Here is a 24,547-nt window from a genome sequence, read left to right as displayed (position 1 = left end):
TTTATCTCTTCACATTTTTATCTATCAACATATCTCCATTTATATCTTTACTCTCAGACATTCAAACATTCAGACATTTACTATCTAACCATCTTTCTCTGTCTTATCAATCTTTCCTCATCCACTTTATCTCTTCATCTTTATCTCTCTCTCCTCTCATCTCACCTACCTTTCCTTATCCTTTATTATCCATTTCTCATATCCATGTCTCCATAATTCTGTCCATCAATATCTTTCTGTATTTATCTCTCATCTTATCCTTTACCATCCATATCTCCACTTATCCATCTCTCCAATCTTCTATCCATCAACATCTTCCCGTATTTATCTCTCCTCTTATCCTTTACCATCCATCTTTCCACTTATCCATCTCTCCAATCTTCTATCCGTCAACATCTGTCCATCTCTCTCTCTCACTCTAACATTCTCCATATAACCTTCATTTCTACACAAAAAAAGCGAAGAATGCAGACGAGGGTGAGAAGCGAACCCTGCACCTGGGTCATGTAGGGGCTCAGGTATCCAGGTATCCAGGGAGCGTCGGGCAGCGCAGGTTAAGACGCCCTAAAGATCTGCTTATCCGCGCTCCAGCCACACGCGGCGGAATGTGCCCTCAGAAACGCTATCTTAATACACACGGACGTCTGGGAGAGAGAGAGAGAGAGAGAGAGAGAGAGTGTGTGTGTGTGTGTGTGTGTGTGTGTGTGTGTGTGTGTGTGTGTGTGTGTGTGTGTAAAGAAAGGCATTTTATACAGTTCGAGTGAGTGCATCCATATAAGCGGTCTAAGTTCGTAACGCTCTCACAAACATCTGTTGCGTGTCTTATGCCAAGTGGTTTGGATTTATCTAAAGATATATATTTCTTTTCACGCTATTACTGACTGGATTTACGAGTACTTTGTTCTTGTACGACACACGAGTTTGGGAAATACTAATATCTTCTTTCCTGCATTAAAACAAAACGTTAAATCTGCGACAAGCATTAAGTTACGACACGGAGCGCAAGGTGTGAGGTCCTTATAAGTGTCTACAGGATCGATAAAAAAAAGGGATTAGAAGAATAATTTGTTTTTTCATATTTCCAGTCAGTATAATGCTTAGAGATGGCTGCAGACTAAGAGAATAAGTATCAGAATAACTAGTGATCATGGAAAAATTAACCAAATATAAGTGAAAAATATAAATGAAAAGATAAATGATACAAAACATTAACCCACAGCGCCTTGAGTGGTTCAGCGTGGTGGCTCGTGCACTGAAGGGAATCGCGAGAAGATGGAGAAGGAGGAAGGGAGGCAAAGAGGCAGGCAGGAAGGCAGGCAGGCATGGCAGAGTTTACCTGAGTTTACCGTTTCACCTGTACACATACTCATACATCGTCTGATTGCACGTGGGGCGCGTCTAACCTTAACAACGCAAATGAGGAAAGAAAGAACAGAGGAACTTAAGCATGAGCGTGACGATGGTGGTGTGGTGGTGGTGGTGAAGAAAAAAAGAGGTGGTGGTGCTGGAATAGAGAGTGGAGGAGAATGAATAGGTGATAATGGTGGTAGTGATGTTGGTGGTAGAGGTGGTGATGGTGGTGGTGGTGGTGGTGGTGGTGGTGGTGGAGGTGGTGGAAGAGATTTAAGTGGAGTCGGTCATTCTTCAAGGTGGTGGTGGAGTGGAAGTGCTATTTTATTCCCTAGTGGCAATAAATCTTCGTCAGGTGGATAGTGGTGGATAAGACTGGATGGTGGTGGTGGTGGTGGTGGTGGTGGTGGTGGAGACGGCAGTGGGTCTTCGAGCTGATTCATGAAGTCTTATATTGATTGGTGGAGGCTATAAGTGGAGGAGACAGAGGATGGAAGTGGTGGTGGTGGTGGTGGTGGTGGAGGGAATGGATGGCGGGCGTTGTTGCTTTGTCCATCTATTGTCCGCCGCCGCCGCCGCCTCTGCCCTGGCCAGCCTCACATTTTTTACGATTCTTTACGTTCTCCCTGGACCTGTTGACTTTTTTTCTGCGAAGCTTTTAAGTTGGTCATATATTAATGCATGTGACTTTATTGGTTTGTTTACCGGAGAGAGAGAGAGAGAGAGAGAGAGAGAGAGAGAGAGAGAGAGAGAGAGAGAGAGAGAGAGAGAGAGAGAGAGAGAGAGCGCCACATAACCACCAATATTAACATAAAAATCGTTTCAGTAAGACCTCACAAAAGAATTATTTTACCCATTTCACCTCCTTCCTTCCCACAATCCTTCCTCATTCCTTCCTCCCTCCCTCACTCCCTCTTCCTTCCACTACATGCCCTTCTTCTTACTTCTCACCTTAAACACACGAAGAGGAGAAAGTCGAAAAGTACACGCCCTTAGCAAGCATTAGGCAGAAGGAGGAGAAGGAAGAGGGGAGGAGGAGGAGGAGGAGGAGGAGGAAGAGGAGGTTGACTAAAACAAACAGGAAACCCCGGAAGCTATCGTTGCATAGTTGTGGAAGGAGAGTAAAGTGGGAGACATACATGGGAGGAGAGACGTTAGGTGGGGGGGATGTCTGAAGGAGGAAGGGGGGGGGGAAGAAGGGGAAGACTTTGAAGATTATTATAAGTAGAAGAGACTTTCCGGATGTGTGTGAGAGAGAGAGAGAGAGAGAGAGAGAGAGAGAGAGAGAGAGAGAGAGAGAGAGAGAGAGAGAGAGAGAGAGAGAGAGAGAGAGAGAGAGTAGGCGGGTGGGGTTACTAGTTATGGGGAATGGCAGGAGAGCATTGCCGTTCAGTACAAAAGGAGGCACCCCCATCAGGAGCTCGCGCGTGTTGGTCCCCCTCTCTCCCGCCGCGGCCCTTCTCCCCCTCCTGGCTCACTCATCACCCGTTTTAAAAGTCAAATGAAGTGTTCTACATCTCCTCAGTGGTGTTCCGACGCGGCCCCTTGCCTCCTTGACACCAGTAACACCGCCAGGACGCCGCCCCGCCTCGCCCGGCTTTTGTTTCACGCTGGTGGAGACGAGGGCGAAGGTTGTCGGAGGGAGGAGGAGGTTGACGGCGGAGTAATGACGGAACGAAGGAGTGCAGGGGAGGGAGAGAAGTACACGGATGGATGAATGAGTGCTAAGGGGTGGGAACAGGCTGGACAGAGAGAGAGAGAGAGAGAGAGAGAGAGAGAGAGAGAGAGAGAGAGAGAGAGAGAAACAGTTGAGAGTTTTAGGCGCTTAAAAAGTCACACTAATGAAAAAAAAAAACAATTATTTAAGCTGAAACAAATTGATGACTCATGATTATTTCAGAAAACAAAAGACCTCACGACTCAACACCACACACCACCACACACAACCACACAACACAACACAGACAACACAGGGCACACTACGCATCACAAACCACAGCATAACACTGACAACACGGGCCTCACAACACAAACACTGCTGGGCCACGGTAAGCCAGCAACGCAAGCACACAACACCACACCTGATCAGCGGCGGCGTGGTGGTGGTGGTGGGTGGAGGTGTTATTGTGTGCCCCGGCGGTGTTACTCAACAAGGCGCGGACGGGTGGCTTTAGGGGTAGTTAACGCAGCCCAATTATGTTTCTTAATGACCCTAATTTGTGGCGGTGTACAGGTGTAATGGCTCCTGCTGCGGCCTGTTGCTGCTGCTGCTCTTACCTGGCGGGCACGTGGTGGTGGTGGAGGTGGTGGTCGTGACGGCAGCGGTAACGGAGGTGCGAAGGCAGATGAATATACAATAAGTAATAACATTCCCTTACCTGAGATCGTTCTTTGGTGTGGTGGTCATTGCCTGTTGCTATGACTGTTGCTCTGGCATTGACTCTGCATGGTGGTGGTGATGGTGGCGGAGGTTTGATGGTAGGCTGTACGTACAATAAACAATTCTGTCTGTCCTTGTTTTTGATGCGTGTTGCTGTGATTGTGGCTCTGGGCTTGACTCTGATGGTAGTGGTAAGGAAGGTGCGAAGGCAGAGTATACAATAAACAATATTATGCCTGTCCTTGATGTTTAGTACATGTCGCCGTGACTGGGCTTGGCTGGAGTGTGGTGAGGGTAGATGGCACACGGCCCACCCGGCTCAGCTCCCTCTATTGCTCGGTAAATGGGTACACGGGGAAACCTAGCGAAGGTCAGCCGCGGTAACCCGGACGTCAGCGTGGGCCTTGTACTCGTTTTCCTGGGTGAGGGGTCAAAGGAGACGGAAATGAGCTCAGCGGCATAGCGTACCACTGTGTCTACTTCCTCAGTGTTGCTGCCATTCAGATTATGCTTCTTTGTCGACCTAAACAGACTTTCACTGCCGCCCATCGCTTTTTATGTCGGCTTGAACGATGTCAAACACACACACACACACACACACACACACACACACACACACACACACACACACACACACACACACACACACACACACACACACACACACACACACACACACACACACACGTCGCCTCTGTTTCTAATTCGGGAGGTTGAGCGTGGTGTTGGAGCAGCTCACAAACAGAAATATTTATCTTTAGAGTGTTTCTGTGCAACATTTCCTCAGTTTACATTTCATTTTATTCCTCCTCAGTGATAGTAAAACACGGACGTAAGTTTGGTGTGTTTGCATCAAAAACCTATAAGGAGAAAAGGTTTCCAAACAGGTAATCTTTATGGCTAATTAGTTATGCAGGAACGAACTTGAGTGTGTGTGTGTGTGTGTGTGTGTGTGTGTGTGTGTGTGTGTGTGTGTGTGTGTGTGTGTGTGTGTGTGTGTGTGTGTGTGTGTGTGTGTGTGTGTGTGTGTGTGTGTGTGTGTGTGTGTGTGTGTGTGTGTGTGTGTGTGTGTGTATGCTCTCCTGGCTTTGGGATAATCAACCATTTAATATGGTAATTACAACAGAATCATGAGAGAAATGTTGATTGAGGGCCGCCCTTCTTACAACACCTTGATTAATGACTCACCTGGCCACGATCACCTGGAGGAGGGGGAGCCTTGCCTCGTCCCCAGCCTTCGGTGTACCTGTAGGAGGGCCGCAGGATCGTGGTCAGCTTCCTGTAGCAAGGTCCGTCCCGTGGTGGCGGCTTTATGGGCACGTCAGTAGCGGCGCGGTAATGAGAGAGTGTGTGCAGGTAGGGTGTGGCCACTGGGAAGGGTGTGGAGGGAGTGTGGTGGTGAGTAGCGCAGCTTGGGAGTGTGTGTAGAGGAAGGGGAGGCGAGGAGGGACGTGTTTGTGAGTGTGTTGGCAGTGTTGGGAGGGAAGACGTTATGGGGCTGTGGAGGAATTCTGAGGATTTATTTGAACGGAAAGAGAGGGATCAGGATGTGGAAGAGAGGGGTGGCGTGGTATGTATGGGGTGAGAGGTGGGAGCAGGAAGAATGGTGGTGATGGGGGGAGGGGGTTGAGGGCCCCATAGAAGGGCCTCCGCTGATCAGATAATTACCATCAAGGTGCCAGTGGCTTAATCGTCATCTCCCGCTGGAGAGCTTTATTTATAGTCCATAATAACACGGCTTACCTCCCACCCTCGCTGCTATTAGTCCCCGTCAGGCCCCTTGCTCAGTGGGCGTTTGTTTGGTCAGCCTGCCAGCCTGCCAGCCTTGCCTTCCTTCCTTCCTTTCTAACTTTCTTTAATCCTTTCTTCTCTTGATTCATCTACTTATTAATCCATCTATCCTCTTATTCATATTTTGGCTCATCCAGGCTTCATTCCTACTGTTCATCGATCCTCTTTGCCGTTCCCCCACCCTCCCATCCGCATTCACAGCCGTCCTTCTGTCCACCCACCTGTCCACGCACCTGTCCACGCACCTGTCCCTCCAGCCAGTCAGCCAGCCAGTCAGCCAGTCATGGAGCCAATCAAGCAGCCTTCCGGGCAGTCAGTCAGGCGTCAGGCGGGGCAGCGGATGTGCACTCACCTTGTATGCTCTTACACGCACCATTACCCAGCAGGGGCGGGGCGGGGCGGGGTGTGGGGGCAGCTGGCCGGTGGAGCTGTGGGAGCGTCGGTTTGCGCTTCCCTCCCTCACGGTCGCGAGGAAATTTATTTAGGCTGAGCCCTAGAGAGTGCCGACCGCCGGCCTTAGATGGTCCATATATTTCATTGAAGATTTGGGTATTGTTGCCACGATCCTTCCTCCTCTTATTCCTCCTTCTCCTGCTCCTCCTGCTTCTTCTCTTCCTTCTCCTTCTCTTTGTCCTCCACTTTCTTCATCACCACCATTATAAAACTCCCTAGTGTTTGCTGTGTTCAGGTGGGAGGACCGCGGCTATAGGAAGGAGGAGGAGGGGAAGGGAGAGAGGGAGGGGAGAGGGAACAAGATAATATATATGCGGTTGCGTGGTGGCAGCAGCCTCATCATCATCCCCGCTATATAGCCTCCCGCTTCTCCTCCTGTGTGTAATGCCCGCCCCTCACGTCTGCCTCCCGCCGCGCCTGTGACCCTGCAGCAGCCTGGACACCACTGCTACGGAGACGCCAAGAGTGGTTCCTGCTATAGAGAAAGCAAGGGAAGGCGTGAGACGAAGGCTGTGTTTACTCAGAGCGACGAGAACCTCCAATCTTCGCCACCTCGAGTGCCGCTGATGGAAGCGCTGATCAGATACCGGCCGACCGACCTCTCCGCCGCCAGCACCCATGAATCATGGCGCTGGGAAATTCCTCATCCTTCGCCCGCACTGCCGCCGCCATCGCTGCCACCGCCGCACACTGGAGAGCCGCCGTGAGAGACATCCATCACACGCCGTAGCACTCCTTCCTTCGCCGCTCCGTCAGGTGCTGGGGAGGGTTTTCAGGGACGCTCGCAACACCTCTCGTTCCTCGCGCCTCTTGCTTGAGCCTTTCAAAGTAGACACTATACCTTCTCTTTTCCAGCCTTTATCATTTTCCCTCATGTTGTTTTTAGCTCGCCATCTTCTTCCTTTCTTCCTCCTTCCCTGAGCGCCTCCAGTACACAGCCCGTCCCTCCTGTCTCCCCAGCACCCTAATCTACTCCCTTCCCTCACTCCACCTCTAGCCCATTTTTCTCTCCTCCCCCAACACTTATCCCTACTAACACACCACCTCTCCAAATAGCAATGCACTTGAATGCTCTTCATCTCTCTGTCTGTGTCTGTACCCCGTCTGTCCACACATCTATACCTGCCAGAGAGAGAGAGAGAGAGAGAGAGAGAGAGAGAGGGTTTGACTGGCTGGCTGGCTATCACTAAAGCTCTCCCGGATCAGAAAATTCCTTGTGACCATCACGATCTAACAATTGAGTCCCAGGCTGCAGTGCGTCGGTAGCCGCCACATGCCAGAGGGGCGAATCTCGGTCCCCTGGTCTCGGGATCTGCTGCCGTCGAGACCTTGGTGTTTTAACATTGTTTTGCCCACTGGGAAGATGTGAAGGTCAGGAGTGGAGGGTCAGCGGGCCGAGAGGGGTGACCTGACCCAAGGACGAGAGGTGGGAGGAGGAGGAGGAGGAGGAGGAGGAGGAGGAGGAGGAGGAGGAGGAGGAGGAGGGGAGTAGCAGGAGGAGGAGAAAGAGGATGAGGATATAGGCGTGAGGATGGAATTTTTAAGGTGGAAGTGAGGGGTGTCTTAAGGACGAGTGGATGAGTGGATGTGTTTGAATGGAGTGGCGTGTTGGTGAGTGGACTTTGTGGTGCTCGTGACTCCACTTCATCCACTATTTTGTTCCTTTATCGTCTTTTTTATTACTCTCTTCCTTTTATATACTTTCGCCAATATTTGTTTTACTTAACCCTGCCCCATCCTCTTGTTCCACCACCACCACCACCACCACCACTGCAGCCTCGTCATAATTGCAGCACGCAGGCTATTTCCACGCCCCTGCCATCGATAAAATGTCCCTTGTCGCAGAGAGAGAGAGAGAGAGAGAGAGAGAGAGAGAGAGAGAGAGAGAGAGAGAGAGAGGGAAGTGTTATCCAGGTCAGTAAGAGATCACTATTACTAATTGTTCTGTTACCGAGCAATAGCCAGCCACCTCCTGCAGCTGCGTGGTAACAGTGGCCGCCTCCTGAACACCTGTAGCGTGCAGGTAACGACTGGCTGGGGCGCTTCAGGCCGTGATAACTGTCACATTAGGAGTCACCACACCAGAACCATTTTTTTTTTTTTTTTGCCTCTACCGCAGAAAATCGTTCATAATTTCCTTCGTAATTCATTTGGATTAATTCAACCACGGTATTGGTGATACGGAAGGCGTTTCTTGCTGCTGTTAATTGAAGGTTTGTAATGCTGCTATGAATGTTTCGAGTCATTGTTACTGATATTCATTGGTTTATTAAAGCTTTTGAATCGAGAATGTGCTGATTATGAGGGAAAATGCACTGAAAAGAAGAAAATATATAAGTATTAATTGTGAGAGAGAGAGAGAGAGAGAGAGAGAGAGAGAGAGAGAGAGAGAGAGATAATAAAAGGAGTCGTGAGTGATCGAGAGTCAGTGAAGCGGCGGCAAGGAATGAGTGAAATGGGTCAGTGGAGTGGGAAGATTTCGTGACCAGGAGGAGGAGGAGGAGGAAGAGGATTGAGGGACAGAGAGGAGCACAAGAATGAGGACAACCTTCATAAAGCGAAGAATAAAAGCGAGGCGGAGAGTGCTGAAGACAAAAACAGGAGTGTGGAAATAGGGTGAGGAGAGTGACACTTAAGGAGGAGGAGGAGGAGGAGGAGCCGGAGCAGGAGGAGGAGGAGGAGTATAGGGGCATAAGAAGTAGGAGACTGCATAAGGGAATTGTCTTAAACTGACATAACATTCATGACTCAACATTATTTCACAGAGCACAACACAAGAAGAGGACAGGAAGAGCGAGAACCCGGCAAGGATATAGAGGAAGGAGGCTAAGGTGAAGGAGAAGGAGGAGGAGGAGAAGCAGGAGTTTGGGGGGCAAGGAGGTGGAGGAGGAGGAGGAGGAGGAGGAGGAGTTGAGCCAGTCTCACGCTCCCTCGGTCGCTCGAACGTGCACCTTCCTTGGCGATAATGATGATCTTTTGTTTACACTGGCCACGTCGCTGCGCTGCGCCTCCACCACCCATTGTCTTGCGTCGTCTGTAACCCCTTTGTGGCGGCCTGGAGGAGGAGGAGGAGGAGGAGGAGGACGAGGACTAGTAGAAGAAGGCACGCAGATAAAATTGTCGAGTCAAAATTAGTTGAAGGGCGACGGTCTGTAGTGGCGGTTGTGGTGGTGGTGGGAGTGGTGGTGGTGGCAGGGGGAGTTGCGCATGAACAGGCAAGGTGGTGCGTTGGTTCTCATGGCAAGAAGGCGCATGACCCGCTCCGTGATGACCCCGCAAGCACGTCATGCCCAACGGGTATTAATCACTCCCGTACGGCGTCTGAGTGAAGGCTCCCCCCTCCTCCTCCTCCTCCTCCTCCTCCTCCTCCTCCTCCTCCTCCTCCTCCTCCTCCTCCTCCTCCTCTCCTCCTCCTCCTCCTCCTCCTCCTCCTCCTCCTCCTCCTTCTCCTCCTCCTTCTTCCTCTTCTTCCTCCTGTGTTTCCTCTTCTCGCCTTCCCACAGACGCGAGTTTCCCCACAACCTTCCCACAGGCCGCCTCCTCGCCACTTTCGCTGCATTCCTTATCAAGACCACAACATGTTACTCATCCTCCTTCCCAACCATCACTACCTGTACTGCATCTTCTTCTTCTTCTTCTTCTTCTTCTTCTTCTTCTTCTTCTTCTTCTTCTTCTTCTTCTTCTTCTTCTTCTTCTTCTTCTTCTTCTTCTTCTTCTTCTTCTTCTTCTTCTTCTTCCTCTTCCTCCTCTTCTTCCCCTGTTTTTCCGTTGGTGATGGGGAGAGAGTACGGGGCGGAAGATGGGGTGGGGGTGAGCCATGCAGGGATGTCAGCTGCAGTGCACGCCACCTGGCGGGCATTACTATAGTCCCTCACAGCATCCGTAGTATTTGTTTATTCCTGCACACACACACACACACACACACACACACACACACACACACACACACACACACACACACACACACACACACACACACACACACACACACACACACACACACACACACACACACAGCGTAACCCACTTCCAGCCTCCGTAAATCACTAGGTGCCATAAATTTGCGTCTTCACTCCCGAGCCGGCCTCCGCACCGCTACAAATAGCTGATAATGAGAAAATTGCCTCGAAAACTGGTCCATATACGTTCGGCGGGTCTCTGGAGGGAGTTACGAGCGATTAACTTTTGTACCAAGTGGCGAGCGAGGCCGCTTTCACCCTGGGGAACAGGGCGAGGTGTGAACTCAGTCCTTTGATCCGAACCGAGAGGCTCCGCTTAGTCTCCCTGGGCAAGGAGACGTGCATTAAGTACCGTCGCAGCTCCGCAATGAATGCCCACAAAGTCTCGGAACATGGCGTGAACTGAAAGCCACCCCAAGGAAGGAGGGATGCTACCTGTTACCTGTGCAGTGGGTAACGTTCCCTCTCAGGCTGACGGAAGGTTAGCCAGCGTCCCCCTAGCGCTGGCCGAGCAGAGGTGGGTGAGGGCGAGCGGCAGTGGCCTGTGACTCCTGCAAAATTACGACCTTGCTGGGGATGATCCGGGGAGCCGCGGCCACCTTGTGCACGCGATCCATCAGCAGGGGACGGGGAGGGACGGAGGGGAGGGAAGGGAGGATGAAGCGCAAGAAGGGAAAGACAGAGGGAATGAAGGGAGGATGAAGGGCAGGAGGGAAAGACGGAGGGAAGGAAGAGAGGACGAGAAGAGAATAAAGACTACATGAAAAAAAAAACACGAAAAAAACATGAAAAGTAGACAAAAAACAGTAGACAGAAAGGAAAAAAGAAGTATTATCTAGTAATTATAAAAGGGAAGGAGGAGAGGACGAGAAGAGAGGAAAAAAAAAAAAAACAAGAAAACACAAAAGTAAATAAAGAACATGGAAAAACACAAGAAAAAACACAAGAAAATAGATAAAGAACAGAAGAAGGAAAGGAAAGACCAGAACTACTAATTACAAAAGCACATAGAGGTGAAAGTAAGGAAGAAACAGGAAAATCATCAGAGTGACGTACATGTTGTGACAAATATATAACAAAGCATGAAGGAAGAGGAAAGATATGGGAGAGTAAAGACAGATAGAGAGACACTAATACTTGTTAAAGGGACGGGTCGATTTGGACAGAGAAACAGACAGACGGGGAAGTGATGGGAGCTGCGCAGAGGATGGGAGATGAAAGGTGACGGGGTGAGAGACAAAAAAAAAAAAAAGAGAGAGAGAGAGAGAGACGCCAGAGGGAAGTGTGAGGCCAGAGAGAGAAGTGTGAGGAAGCTGTCCAGTGAGGAGAGAGAGAGAGAGAGAGAGAGAGAGAGAGAGAGAGAGAGAGAGAGAGAGTTTTACATAGTTTTAAGAGTGTTTCGTATTATTTAATAGTTTTAAGAGTAGAGAGAGAGAGAGAGAGAGAAGAGAAGAGAAGAGAAGAGAAGAGAAGAGAAGGGAGATGCAGCGAGGAGTTAATTTTAAGAGCATTATTGTTGTCATTGTTGTTGTTGTTGTTGTTGTTGTTGTTGTTGTTGTTGTTGTTGTTGTTGTTGTTGTTGTTGTTGTTGTTGTTGTTGTTGTTGTTGTTGTTGTTGTTGTTGTTGTTGTTTGTTACTATACACCAACGTCTCTAAGATTTCATATAGGCATAATTTAATTTAGTCTGTCCTGTTGCGGTTGTTCAAAGATTATTTCCCTTCTATCACCGTGGCACCAGCAGGAGACACTTATTGAGCCTCAGTGTGTGGTGCAGGTTAGGGTGTGGCGTCAATCAGACACCTGCAGTGCGCCCCTGTCCTGCCTCACTCCCCGCCACTCCCTCCCCCCCGCATCTCCCCCTCATTCCCCCTGCCTCGCCTGCCTCTCTCACATGTCCTGCCTCACTTCCTTCCTTCTTTTCCTTCATTGCATTTTTTATTTCTCATATTCTTCTACTTTTTATTCCTTCTTTCTTCTCCTTTTCCTTGTCACGTCTTTATTCTCGCCTTTCCTTATGTCCTGTCTTACTTCCTTTCCTCTTTTCCTTCATTGCATTCTTTATTTCCCTCACTCTTCCTCTTTTTATCCTTCTACACTTCTTATCCCTTCTTTTCTCTCATTTTCCTCTTCACTTCGTAATTCTCGCTTTCATTTACCTGTTCTGCCTCACTTCCTTTTCTCCTTTCCTCTCTTCCTTCACTGTATTCTTTGTTTTTCACCCTTTTCCGCTTTTTATTCTTCTACACTTCTTATTTCTTCTTTCCTCTCCTTTTTCTTCCTCACTTCTTAATTCTCGCTTTTCCTTACCTGTTCTGCCTTAGCTCCTTTCCTCCTTTCCTCTCTTCCTTCACTGTATTCTTAATTCTCTCCCTTTTTCCGTTTTTTATTCTTCTTATTCCTTCTTTCTTCTTCTTTTCCTTCTCTTTTTGATTCTCGTTTTCCTTATTTGTTCTTCCTCACTTCCTTTCCTCCTTTAATCTTTCCCTTCACTCCATTCCTTATTTCTCGTTAGTTATTCCTCATCCCTTCTTATTTCTCTTTCCTTACTGCATTCTTTCCTCTCCTATTCCTTCTCCTTAAGTCTCCCATTCATCCTACTTTCCTTTATCCTTCACTCCTTTCTGCCTCTTCTAGTTCCCTTCTCCTCATATTCCCTTCTTGTCCCTTGCCTCCCATCCTATACGTACCCCAAGCATCCTTCTCTCCCAACCTTGCATTCCCTTCCTTTCCCTTCCTCGAATCCTGCCTTGCCCTTCTGCCCCTTCACCTTGCCCCTCCCCGCTCAACATCACCTTACCTTGCCCTCTCTTCCTCCCTCCCTTCGTTGTCACTACCTTCCTCTCCCTTTATTCTTGTTATTATCTCCTTCCATACTTCCATACATGTACTTCGCCTTTTACGGTTCATCATCATCATCATCATCATCATCATCATCATTATTTTCTTCTTTTAGTTGTTGTTGTTGTTGTTGTTGTTGTTATTGTTTTTTCCTCTTCTGGCTCTTGTTGTTGTTGTTTTTTTTTTCTTCTTCTTTTTTTCTTCTTCTTCTTCTTCTTCTTCTTCTTCTTCTTCTTCTTCTTCTTCTTCTTCTTCTTCTCTGCTCCCTACCTTAATGTGTCAAGAGGCTTAGCTACTGACGGTGACTTAGGAGGGTGTTCCGCTGGGTGAGGCTTTTGTAATGATCCTCGGCTGTTTCTCCTTACAAGGTTCTGCTCTCTCTCTCTCTCTCTCTCTCTCTCTCTCTCTCTCTCTCTCTCTCTCTCTCTCTCTCTCTCTCTCTCTCTCTCTCTCTCTCTCTCTCTCTCTCTCTCTCTCTCTCTCTCTCTCTCTCTCTCTCTCTCTCTGTTATTCCCTCTTTGTTTCTTCTTCGCCTTCTTCGTCTTCGTTCTCTTTTTATTCTTGTTTCTCCTCCTTCTTGTATTATTTTAGTAGTTGTAGTAGTAGTAGTAGTAGTAGTAGTAGTAGTAGTAGTTTTCGTCTTCTTCGTCTTCCTCTTTTCTTCTTCTTCTTCTTCTTCTTCTTCTTCTTTCTCTTTCTTTACCCCCTCCTCCCCCACCTCCTGCAACCGACGTTCCCCTCATTTTCAATATCATTATCTTTGTTTATTCCTTATTTGCTTTTCTCTCTTTCCTGTTCCTTTATCTCCTAATTACCTATCGGTCTGGTGGCGCCCAATTACCTTCCTTGCGCTGCCTCTCTCATTACCTTCAGTGTGATAACATGGTGATCTCTCCCCTCCTCTTATCTGTTTAGTTCCCATATTCACTTCCCTTCTCCCCAACACTGCACTTTGATCACCTCTCCCTGAACACAACCTCGCTATATAATGCCTTCCTTACCCAACCTTAAGCCATTCTGAGCCATAACATTCCCGCTTAATTTTTCGCTTTGCCATCAGCTGAAAACTCGCTTCTGTGGCTCCTCCCTCTGTTCCTTTCTTCTTTATCACTTCCTTCCACCTTCCACACCCTTGCCCGACCTTAAGCCATAACATTCCGCTTAATTTCGCTTTACCATCAACTAAAAACTCGCTTCTGTGGCTCCTCCCTCTGTTCCTTTCTTTATCCACTTCCTCCCACCTCTCCCTGCCACCCTTCCTCCTCCTCTCTGTACTGGTGTTGCCGCGGCCTCAGCCTCCCACGGACTCAGCCGCTGGTGTCGGTGACTGCTCTATCGCGCACCAGCATCGTCCGGTGATGAATGAGTCCATCCTGGGTGCTGGGGCTCCCGCCGCGCGCTGGATGAGGCGGCGGGGCGGGCAGGAGCAGCAGGAGTGGGAGGATACAGGGAGGAGGAGGAGTTGGATCGTGAAGAGGATAAGGTCAAGAGGAAGGGTGGAAAGACACTAAGGAATTACAAGAAAAGTGGTAGGAGAATGGGCAGAGAGAGGGAGAGATTGCTCGTGTTAAGGGAGGGAAGACGTGAAAGGAGATTGAGGAGGAGAAATACAAAGAATACAAAGAATGTCCAAACAGCAATTTATCCTGAGGTCCTTCCTTACTAGACTGTTTGGGTGACTGTTCTGTGATACTAGTGGGAGACACGGGATAGTATAGAGAAAGAGCAGGAGAAGGAGAAGAGGAGGAGGGGGAAAGTGATGGTGATGGAAGGAAAAAGAAAAAAAAAGAAGAAAAACTCAATAATAGTAAGAGGATTAAGATATGCTTAGAAAAAAAATAAGCACACACACACACACACACACACACACACACACACACACACACACACACACACACACACACACACACACACACACACACACACACACACACACACACACATCCCACCACATCTTACAACACACTTACACACTATTACACACCTACCTAGGAATGAACTCACACCTGTATATGAATCACAACCCCACACACACGCACAAACTCACACACACGCACCCCTCCTCTCTCTCACTCCCCACTTCTTGCTCCCCACTTCGCCCCACCCTCCCCTCCTCATCCCTGTATTAATGGAGCTAGGCGATTAATTTCAGAGATAGTTAGAGATTAATCACAGCCGAGATGAGGGATGGTGGGAGGAGAGGCGAGGCTGTAAGATGCATTACTGAGGAGGCTGTGAGTTTCTGGCCTCGTGATGTTTCAATATCTCCTAAATCAGTGTATGTGGCGCCTTTTATTTATGTTTCCTTGGGCTACCTTTGACTGGCCTTTGTGTGGGGCCATGGAGAGAGAGAGAGAGAGAGAGAGAGAGAGAGAGAGAGAGAGAGAGAGAGAGAGAGAGAGAGAGAGAAAGGTTTTTATCTTTAATCTATCCAACACTCAATTCCGTGTAATATTAATGAATTTACATATCTCTCTCTCTCTCTCTCTCTCTCTCTCTCTCTCTCTCTCTGTCTCTCTCTCCCTCTTAATAAATCAGATACATTTAATAAATCAGTCACATTAATCATCTAGTTTGTTACTCCCATCCTCTCCATCACCTTTCTCTCTCCTCCCTTCCCTTTCCCTCCCCCCTTCCCTCCCATCCCCCGCCCTTCCTATCTCTCTCCCTCAGGCAATCATCCACGTCATAGGCCCTTTTCTTGCTCCCTTTAACCACCACAGTAAGCCTTTTTACCCCTTCATTCCTTCCTCTCACCCTCCCATCGCTTTCTCTCACACTCTCCCACTCGTTCCCATCACGCCCTCCACGTCCCTCTCCCTTATCAAAGCCCGTCACCGTCCCGTCGTCACCATCACTGTCACCATTACCTTCCCATTACGTTAATTTGCTATGGGGACGCTCCATTAGGTGACAGAAAACGAGAGGAGTGGTGTGTAACGGGGACTCCTGGAGGAGATTAGGGAAATGTTTAGATGGAAATTGCTGTGTTGGAGAGAGAGGGAGGAAGGGAGAGGGAGAGTTGCGTCAATGATAGAAAATATGAATATGCAATGCGGGAAGCCATCACAAGGAACAGTGAAGAAAAATTATTCAGCTCAACCTTCAGTGTGGATTAAAATTACCAGGAGGAGGTGGACGCTGGACGAAAACGGGATGTGTTCTTTGTTTTCTGGCTGGCTCTTGGCTGCTTCATTCTTAGGGAACGTTTTTACTCGTCTCTAATTTGGTTGTAGTGTATTTTTATTTCTTCTTCGCTTTCTCATGTCTGTGTTTTGGTTATGTTTCTTTTTATTTCAGTTATTTCTCCTTATTTCTAGTTTGCTATTGTTTGTGTGTTTTTATGTCTTGTTTCAGTTATTTCTCCTTTTTATTTTTAGTTTCTTTTCTGTTGTTTATGTTTTCTTTTCATATCTTGTTTCAGTTATTCTTCCTTATTTTTCAGTCTGGTTTGTGTTTACTTTCTATTTCTTGCTCGAGTTATGTTTGTTGGCGCTCAAGCGGATGTGTTTCTGCGTCATGCTGAGTCTGATTGTGAGTTTCATGGGTAATGCTGTGGAATTCTTTGAAGGTCGCGTGATGGGGGTATTTAGGAGCAGGAAAAATACTAATCACACACACACACACACACACACACACACACACACACACACACACACACACACACACACACACACACACACACACACACACACACACACACACACACACACACACGTAAGTGCATGTACTCGACTCGACAGTGAAAAGATGGAAGAAAAATTATGGTGAAGAGTTGTTTGTTGTTGTTGTTGTTGTTGTTGTTGTTGTTGTTGTTGTTGTTGCTGTTGCATTAGGTGTTGTTATAGTAGTGGTGGTGGTGGTGGTGGTAATGGTGGTGGTGTACCTTGTCATCTACTCCTGTTGCATCCATTCTTCATTTTCTTATTGTAATTTTCGTCAGGCAGTCATGTCGACAACTGCATCAGACCCCCCAGCCGTGGCACCCCCATGCATCCCCCCCCCCAGCACCAACAATGCGAGGCGGGACAGGATGAGCGAGCGAGGCCGTCACCACAGATTAACGGGGCGAGGCAACAGAGGCAGTCCCTGGCCCCTGCCGTACCCGGAGCCGCGGCTCACACGCACCCCGGCTGTTCTCTGTCACCTCTGCCACGCCTGCCGCCGCCGCCCAGCCATACTCCCATGCTCCATGCCCTCCTCCCATGTCCCATGTTTCGCGCCGCGTACTCCCATCCCACTCCAGGTCTGCAGCACCGACAGAGTCGCTCCTCAGTCGCTAGGCAAGGAGGTGGGGGTGGTTTCGGGTACAAGCGTTCGGGTTCACGCGCGCTGTTCTGCACTTAGCGAGGCGAGAGTTAACGAGGGACGCTTCCCCAGCCCGCGGCGGGTAGCGGCAGCCTCGGCTTCTAGGCGGCGGCGGCGGCAGCGGCGGCTTGTGGCGAGGCAGGTGAGCATCGGTGGTTATGTTGTGGGCCGCCGTGGGAGCCGCCTCGGGCTGGGCCTCGGTCACGACATAGCCCGCCCGGCTCACAGCCCGCCCCACCCCGCCTCGTGTCGCTCCCAGGCTCGCCCCGCGCCTGGCTGCCGTGGGTCATGCGGGGCGGCCAACGCTCAGCCTGAGGTTGGCGTGTTGAACCCTGCATCCTGCACTGCTGGAGTCAGCGGAGGCGGCGGCAATGGTGGTTGGAGGTTCTTATCTTGGTCACACCTGCCGGCCTCGCTGTGTCTCTCAGGGGCAGATGGCAGGCACAAACTGCAGCGAGGAGGCAGGATGATAACACTAATTTGATTTTTTATGTAGCACTAACGACAGGCATTTTTATTGTCCTATATTGTTAGTCCCGAACCTGCTGCCAGTCGTATAAATAATGGAGACAAGTATTACTTGACGACGTGGTGCAGCGAGAGGGGAGAGCGGCCGGTGATCCAAGCACAAGCTTGTTTGCCACACAGCACGTCGCCCCGCCCCTCCCTACCGCGCCTCGCCTCGTCTCGGAAGAGCCACGCCTTGGGAGTCAGGGCACAGCGAGAGACGACGCGTGAATAATGACGAGCGGGCGACGACGGCAGCGGACGGAAGGAGCACCCACCCAGCCACCCATCTGCCGGCTCCACCTGTTCCCCCCTGGAGTCACCACCTACCTGCCTGCCGCGCCCCACCTGGCGCCTACCCACCACTACCCACTGCGGGCAATGGTATCCAAGTATCAATGAACGCTCAGACACGTAGTGTTTCCAAAGCAGTTCGGAAGGAATGACTTTCGTTCCGGAGTGCCGTGCGTTCCTCCAAGCGTTGTAGGGTGCGTTCCGCCAAGCATGCCTGGGTCTGTTCCGCCAGGCGTTGTAGGTGCGTTCCGGCTCCCCTGCTTGTGTCTCGGGGTTCGTGCGTCACAGCCCACAGGTGCGCCGAGCAGCCAGGTGAGGGCAACAGACTCGTTAGTAATTTGTTAGTGGGAGGGAGAAGTGTCTTAATGCAGCCTCGTCTGTGTCTGGCCAGAGAGCAGGTCACGAGCGCCGGCGGGTGGAGAGAGAGAGAGAGAGAGAGAGAGAGAGAGAGAGAGAGAGAGAGAGAGAGAGAGAGAGAGAGAGAGAGAGAGAGAGAGAGAGAGAGAGAGAGAATAAATAATCAGAAAGGAAAAAATACATTACTAAGCGTCAAAATACATTACTAAGCGTCAAATAAGTATAGTTCTCTCTCTCTCTCTCTCTCTCTCTCTCTCTCTCTCTCTCTCTCTCTCTCTCTCTCTCTCTCTCTCTCTCTCTCTCTCTCTCTCTCTCTCTCTCTCTCCTCCTCCTCTCCTCCTCCTCCTCCTCTCTCCTCCTCCTACCACCTCCTCCTCCTCCTCCTCCTCCTCCTCCTCCTCCTCCTCCTCCTCCTCCTCCTCCTCCTCCTCCTCCTCCTCCTCCTCCTCCTCCTCCTCCTCCTCCTCCTCCTCCTCCTCCTCCTCCTCTTCCTCGTCTTGCACTCACACCAGCATTTTGTGTCTGCATAACCCTCACCTGCTAACACAACACTGACCCCCCTTCTCTAATTGCCGAGCGAGGGCCTTCACAGGTGTTAGGTGCCCCCGCCCTCACACCTCAGCCGCGACACTCCGGGGTGGTGAGGGTCAGGGGTCACAGAGAGAGAGAGAGAGAGAGAGAGAGAGAGAGAGAGAGAGAGAGAGAGAGAGAGAGAGAGAGAGAGAGAGAGAGAGAGAGAGAGAGAGAGAGTTGTGTATTGGTATTTTTTTTTGTTTTTTAGTGTTTATCTATTGTGTTTGTTGTTGTTCAAGTAGCGAGCAGCTGTTCAGAGTGGCGAAAGTTGTTCTCTCTCTCTCTCTCTCTCTCTCTCTCTCTCTGGTAATATATAAGACAACATTCAAGAGATAATTGTTTCATGCATTAATTTCTCTGCGACGAGCAACTAGAAGGGAAGGTACACACACACACACACACACACACACACACACACACACACACACACACACACACACACACACACACACACACACACACACACACACACACACACACACACACACACACACACACACACACACACACACACACACACACACACACACACACACACACACACACACACACACATGACTTTCGTGTTGATTTGAAATGCCTTCTCTTCCATTTGGTGAACAATATAATGTGGCCTCTTATTTTATCTTTATTTATTGACTCATTTATTTTATGTCATTTTATTAATTTATCTGTGTGTGTGTGTGTGTGTGTGTGTGTGTGTGTGTGTGTGTGTGTGTGTGTGTGTGTGTATATGAGTCAGAATTATTCACTTGTATTTTCTCGGCTATAAATCAATAAATACATCTTTTACACATAGAAAACGACAACAAATTAGAAAAACCAGAACAAAAAAATAAAAACAACAGGGAAGAATGCTTAGCTAGACTCCTGTAGGGGATAGATAGGGAAGGGGCGTAGGCAGGACAAGGCTTTTCAGGGTGTGTTGCGGCAGGGTTAGCAGGGTGCAGAGGAGCGGGATGCGTGGCCGAGTGATAGCTGTTATCAAGTATACAAAGAATGAAGCACTTCGCCGCAGCCCTCTTATTATACCCTAAGTTATGTTGCTGGAGTAGGATGGAAGGATTAGTGGAGTCACGGAGCTGCAGTGAGGGAGGAAGAGAAGGAGAAGGAGAAAGAAGAAGAGCCGAGGAGGAGGAGGAGGAGGAGGAAGGAGGATCAGAGGAAGGAGCAAGAAGCGAATGAATAAGGGAGGAATCAGGAGGAAGAGCAGGAGGAAAAGGAGGAGGATCATGGAAAAAAAAGGGGAGTAAGAGAACGAGGAGGAGAAGGATAACAGGAAGGAGGAAGAAGAGAATGAATGAGAGAAGAATCAGAAGGAGGAGCGGAAAGAAAAGGAGAAATAGGGAAAAGAGGAGGAAGATCAGATGAAGAAGAAGCAAGAAAAGAATGAATAAGAGAAGAAAAGGAAGAGGAAAACGAGGATGGCCATTATAGGATTAAAAAAAAAAAGAAAAAGAACGGGAAGAGATTGAACAAAGAAGATTATCCAGTAAAAAGAGAGAATGCAAACTGGGAAAGAAATGGGAAAAAACAACAAGAGAGAGAGAGAGAGAGAGAGAGAGAGAGAGAGAGAGAGAGAGAGAGAGAGAGAGAGAGAGAGAGAGAGAGAGAAGCATAATAAAGAAAATAGAAGATGGAAAAGAGAATCAGGTGAAGGAAAATCATGGAGGAAGTCACTAGCTAATAAATAAAGACATGGATGATAATAAATGGATGAGAGTAATTTAAAACGCACGAAACTGAGACCATCTTTGCGAGACCAATTCCTGAGAGAGAGAGAAAGAAAAAAGCGACTTAACTTTCCGTGACCAGGAGAGAAAAAGAAAGTATTTTAAGTGTGACCAATCTTAGTTAGCGTGAGAGTGGCGTGTTGTTGGTTACTTGTGGAGGAGGAGAAAGAAGAGGAGGAGTTGCAGTAAATTGACGACATGAAGTAGGAACAAAAGATTAAGAGGTAGAAGAGTACAAATTAATAGAAAAAGAGGAAGACGAGAAGTAAATAAGGAAGAGGGATGTGACTAGCAGACAAGGAGGAGACACAGACGTGATAAGTGGCTGGACTGAGATTGCCAGGGAAGGAGAGAAGTCGATGGAGTGGAAAGCACCATGGACAACTCCAACAACAAATGTTAGGAGGAGGAAAGACAGATTGTCAGGAAGGAGGAGGAGGAGGAGGAGGAGGGGGGGAGGAGGAAGAATGGGGATGGAAAAGGACTGATGATGGTGAGAGGGAGTTCTCGTGGGTGATCGCTGCCCAGTTACCTTTGAAAACCATGTAATTACGAGGACTTGAGATCATATCAGAGGCCGACGTCCTTCTGCTGACATGCCGCCGAGGTCCTGGGACGCTGTCGGGCTTCGCAACGTCAAGCAAACTCAAGAGACTTAACACACGAGGCTGGTCGGGAAATTTGCACCTCGCCGCTCAATCTGTCAGTATGTTCTTCACCTTAAAGTCCTGGAGATCCGTTGGTTTTGTCGACACGGGCACTCCGCTCCTCTCCCCTGTCACTTGAGGAGGAGGAAGAGGAGGATGGAAAGAAGAGAGAGAGAGAGAGAGAGAGAGAGAGAGAGAGAGAGAGAGAGAGAGAGAGAGAGAGAGAGAGAGAGAGAGAGAGAAAAGATAAAAGAAGGAGGGAGGGAGGGAAGAGAAGGGGTTTACAGGGACGCATAATGACCCACCGCCGGTCGCCGGGTCCCACAGAGAGCAAATTACCCCAGACAGGTGAGGAGCGTCAGGACCACAAATGCACAATCGTCGTTTTTTGTGCTGGCGTCCCAGGGAGCGAGGGAGCTGCTCTATGGCCCTCCTTCAAGACCATTTCCTGCCTCCGCCCCTGCCCATTGAGCGCCCCGGCCTTCCTTTGCCTCTCCAGCGTCTGGGGGCAAGGCATGAGGCGATTCCAGGGGTATAGGGTTACTTCCACCTTGCGACACCTCGTCTTGCTGACTGCCCTGCGCCGCTCTTCCCTAAGCCCTGACAGATGACGTTTAGAACAGCTTATGCCATTTTGTGTGTAACTCTAGACGCGCGGGGAGTGAGAGTAAGCCGGTAGTAAACGTGCGCTGGTTACATTCCGATCAAGAGAGAGAGAGGGAGAAAGAGAGAGAGAGCATACATAACGTCATCTCTGTTGTTAGTTGCTGTGGTTGTGGTAACGGGTGTGGTGGTCTCGCTGCGTCTCATTTGAGGGAGTTAATGTCTCGGGAGGGAGCGATAAGATAAAAGAAAAGCGCGGGATGGACTGGTAACACTCGCACTGTGGAAATACCGGTTCATCTATGCGTTAAGAAGTCAAAGGAACAATTACACTTGGTATCTCGCCAGCCTGACCCTGTAGTTACGTTTGGAGGGTCGGGGAGGCAGTGAGAAGGCCGTGGCAGGCAGACGAGACAAGCGAGGCAGGCGAGGGAGGCTGAACTACTAAAGGATGCAAGAGGGAGTGTGAGGAGGCTGGGTGGAACTGGACGGGGCGGGGCGGGGAAGTAGGGGAGGCTGGGCGGTGGAGTGTGACTGACCAGGAGCACCAATTTCCCGACACCCGACACCAGACAGATGCGAATCCGATCTGACAAGCTGCTATGAGACGCTCTCAGGCCTCGAGTTGCTTAGGTTACACGGAGGAGGAGCAGGACGGGGAAGAGTAAAACAGGACGAGATTAGAACGAAGGAAAAAAGAGAGAAGGGTAAAGGAAAAGAGAGAGAGAGAGAGAGAGAGAGAGAGAGAGAGAGAGAGAGAGAGAGAGGGTAGAACAGGACCAGGAGGAGCAGGAGCTAATGATGGTACGAAGTTTTTTGATGCGTAGGGTATGAAACGGAAAAAATACTGAGAGAGAGAGAGAGAGAGAGAGAGAGAGAGAGAGAGAGAGAGAGAGAGAGAGAGAGAGATGACACCAGCAACACATCATCCACACACACACACAAAAAAACACAAGCCACAACAGCAACAACAAGGCAGCATTAGAGAACATCATCGAAAAGAATATAAATAATGATTCTGACGCAGACGACAAAAACAAAAGAACACCAATGGCATACTAACGAAGAAGACGGCACAGGTGTTTAATTAGCGAGGGAAGGACGGACTTGGCAGCTAGAGAGAGAGAGAGAGAGAGAGAGAGGGACGTGGGATGGGATGGGATGGTATCTCTCTTACACGTCTCTAATTGCTCTCTAGTTCTGTCAACACTCAGGTTCACACGGTATCCGGCAAACTCTGCATTATTCAGGCGAACCTTCTTAATGTTATTTTGGTGTCCTCTTGTCCTGTCACTGCCTTGGGTACCTCGACGCATCATTATCCAAACTCTTCGCCTTCAACTCTACTTCCACTTACGCTGCGGTCCTTTTCCACCTGCGCTGTGGCTAGTGACGTGTAGCGGCGTTCACATGAAGACTAGTTAGGACCGAGAGGGTTTGTTACTGCTGGACATTCACTTGTGCTCACTTGTATTAGCTTGTATTAGCTTGTATCACCACCACCATCACCATCTTTACCACCACCACCACCACTACTACCACCGCTATCAAGAATAGTAATACAACACCTACCACCTCCTTCTTCTCCTGCCTCTCCTCCTCCTCCTCCTCCTCCTCCTCCTCCTCCTCCTCCTCCTCCTCCTCCTCCCCCTCCTCCTTCTCCTCTTCACTTGTAATGGCTTGTATCACCACCATCATCACCAATTGTACTACCACCATTACCACCAAGTAATATCACAACCACCACAACTACCAGAGCTTATCCTCCTCCTCCTCCTCCTCCTCCTCCTCCTGCCGTGACGTGGTAATGTTGCCTGCGGTCTTAAGTCTGTGATCGAGTCCTTATGGCAGTGCTCGAGGCCTAAGCACCTGATTTACTGCTTAATTGGCCCCAGGTAAACTCAGGTAGTGTGGGAGAGACGCGACAGCTTCCTCTCTCCTCTTTTTCTTCTTTCTTTTTTGCTTCTGTTTTGTTTTGATGTAATTATTATTTTTTGCGTGTGTCCTGTGTATCCTGTTTTCTTTTTACTTGTTTTGGTGTTTTGTTTTTCTTTTTTCTGTATTTTCTAATTTTCTTTTTTATGATTTTTTTTTTAATGGGTTGGTCCACTCTCAGTATCGCACACACACACACACACACACACACACACACACACACACACACACACACACACACACACACACACACACACACACACACACACACACACACACACACACACACACACACACTTACATCAACCTAATTCCTAGCACGTTACTCACAGTTTACACTTATCTTTAATTTTTCCTCCTCCTCCTCCTCCTCCTCCTCCTCCTCCTCCTCCTCCTCCTCCTCGTCCCTTACATCACCACCACCATCACCATCATCATCATTATAACCATCACCAACAACAACACTCATTTCCATCTCTTTAACTTCTCCTTACTATCCCTCCCCACCACCACCACCACGACCACCACCACCTTGTCCCACCTCCAATAAAACGCCTGACAGGTAATCCGTCTTGAATCGATCGTCTTATGAGGAACACGTTTGGTCTATGACGCCTTTATCACCTGCGCGGATCACGGCCCAGGTAACCTTGTAATTAGACTCATTAACGAAGCTATAAATAGGGGCTTTGTACGGAGGGGAGAAGGGGAGAGGTGGGGGATGTAGGGGAGTGTTGAAGGGGAGTGAAGGGGAGTTTTCTAGTCACTCATTTTGGTACAGTGCAAGATTATAAGGTTTAGGAGTAAAAGGTGTGAT

General features: G+C 49.1%; 1 protein-coding gene across 4 annotated transcripts in view; it reads left to right on the top strand.

The window, feature by feature from the left end:
• LOC123506048 (protein jagged-1b-like) overlaps window positions 1–24,547 on the top strand; it is a 214,433-nt gene that overhangs the window by 43,879 nt on the left and 146,007 nt on the right. The window contains exon 1 of one of the 4 annotated variants that reach the window (XM_045257888.1): window positions 18,078–18,194. The exons of the other annotated variants lie outside the window; for them this stretch is intronic. Within the exon in view, the coding sequence (XP_045113823.1) occupies window positions 18,093–18,194 (102 nt within the window). The 5' untranslated portion in view covers window positions 18,078–18,092. Of the gene's footprint in view, window positions 1–18,077; window positions 18,195–24,547 lie in introns of those variants that run through there. 4 annotated transcript variants of the gene reach the window in all.

The sequence above is a fragment of the Portunus trituberculatus genome, chromosome 19 (assembly GCF_017591435.1).
Source record: "Portunus trituberculatus isolate SZX2019 chromosome 19, ASM1759143v1, whole genome shotgun sequence".
NCBI classification, from domain to species: domain Eukaryota; kingdom Metazoa; phylum Arthropoda; class Malacostraca; order Decapoda; family Portunidae; genus Portunus; species Portunus trituberculatus.
Note: the sequence above shows the minus strand (reverse complement) of the source record. Positions and strands in the feature narration are given on the sequence as shown.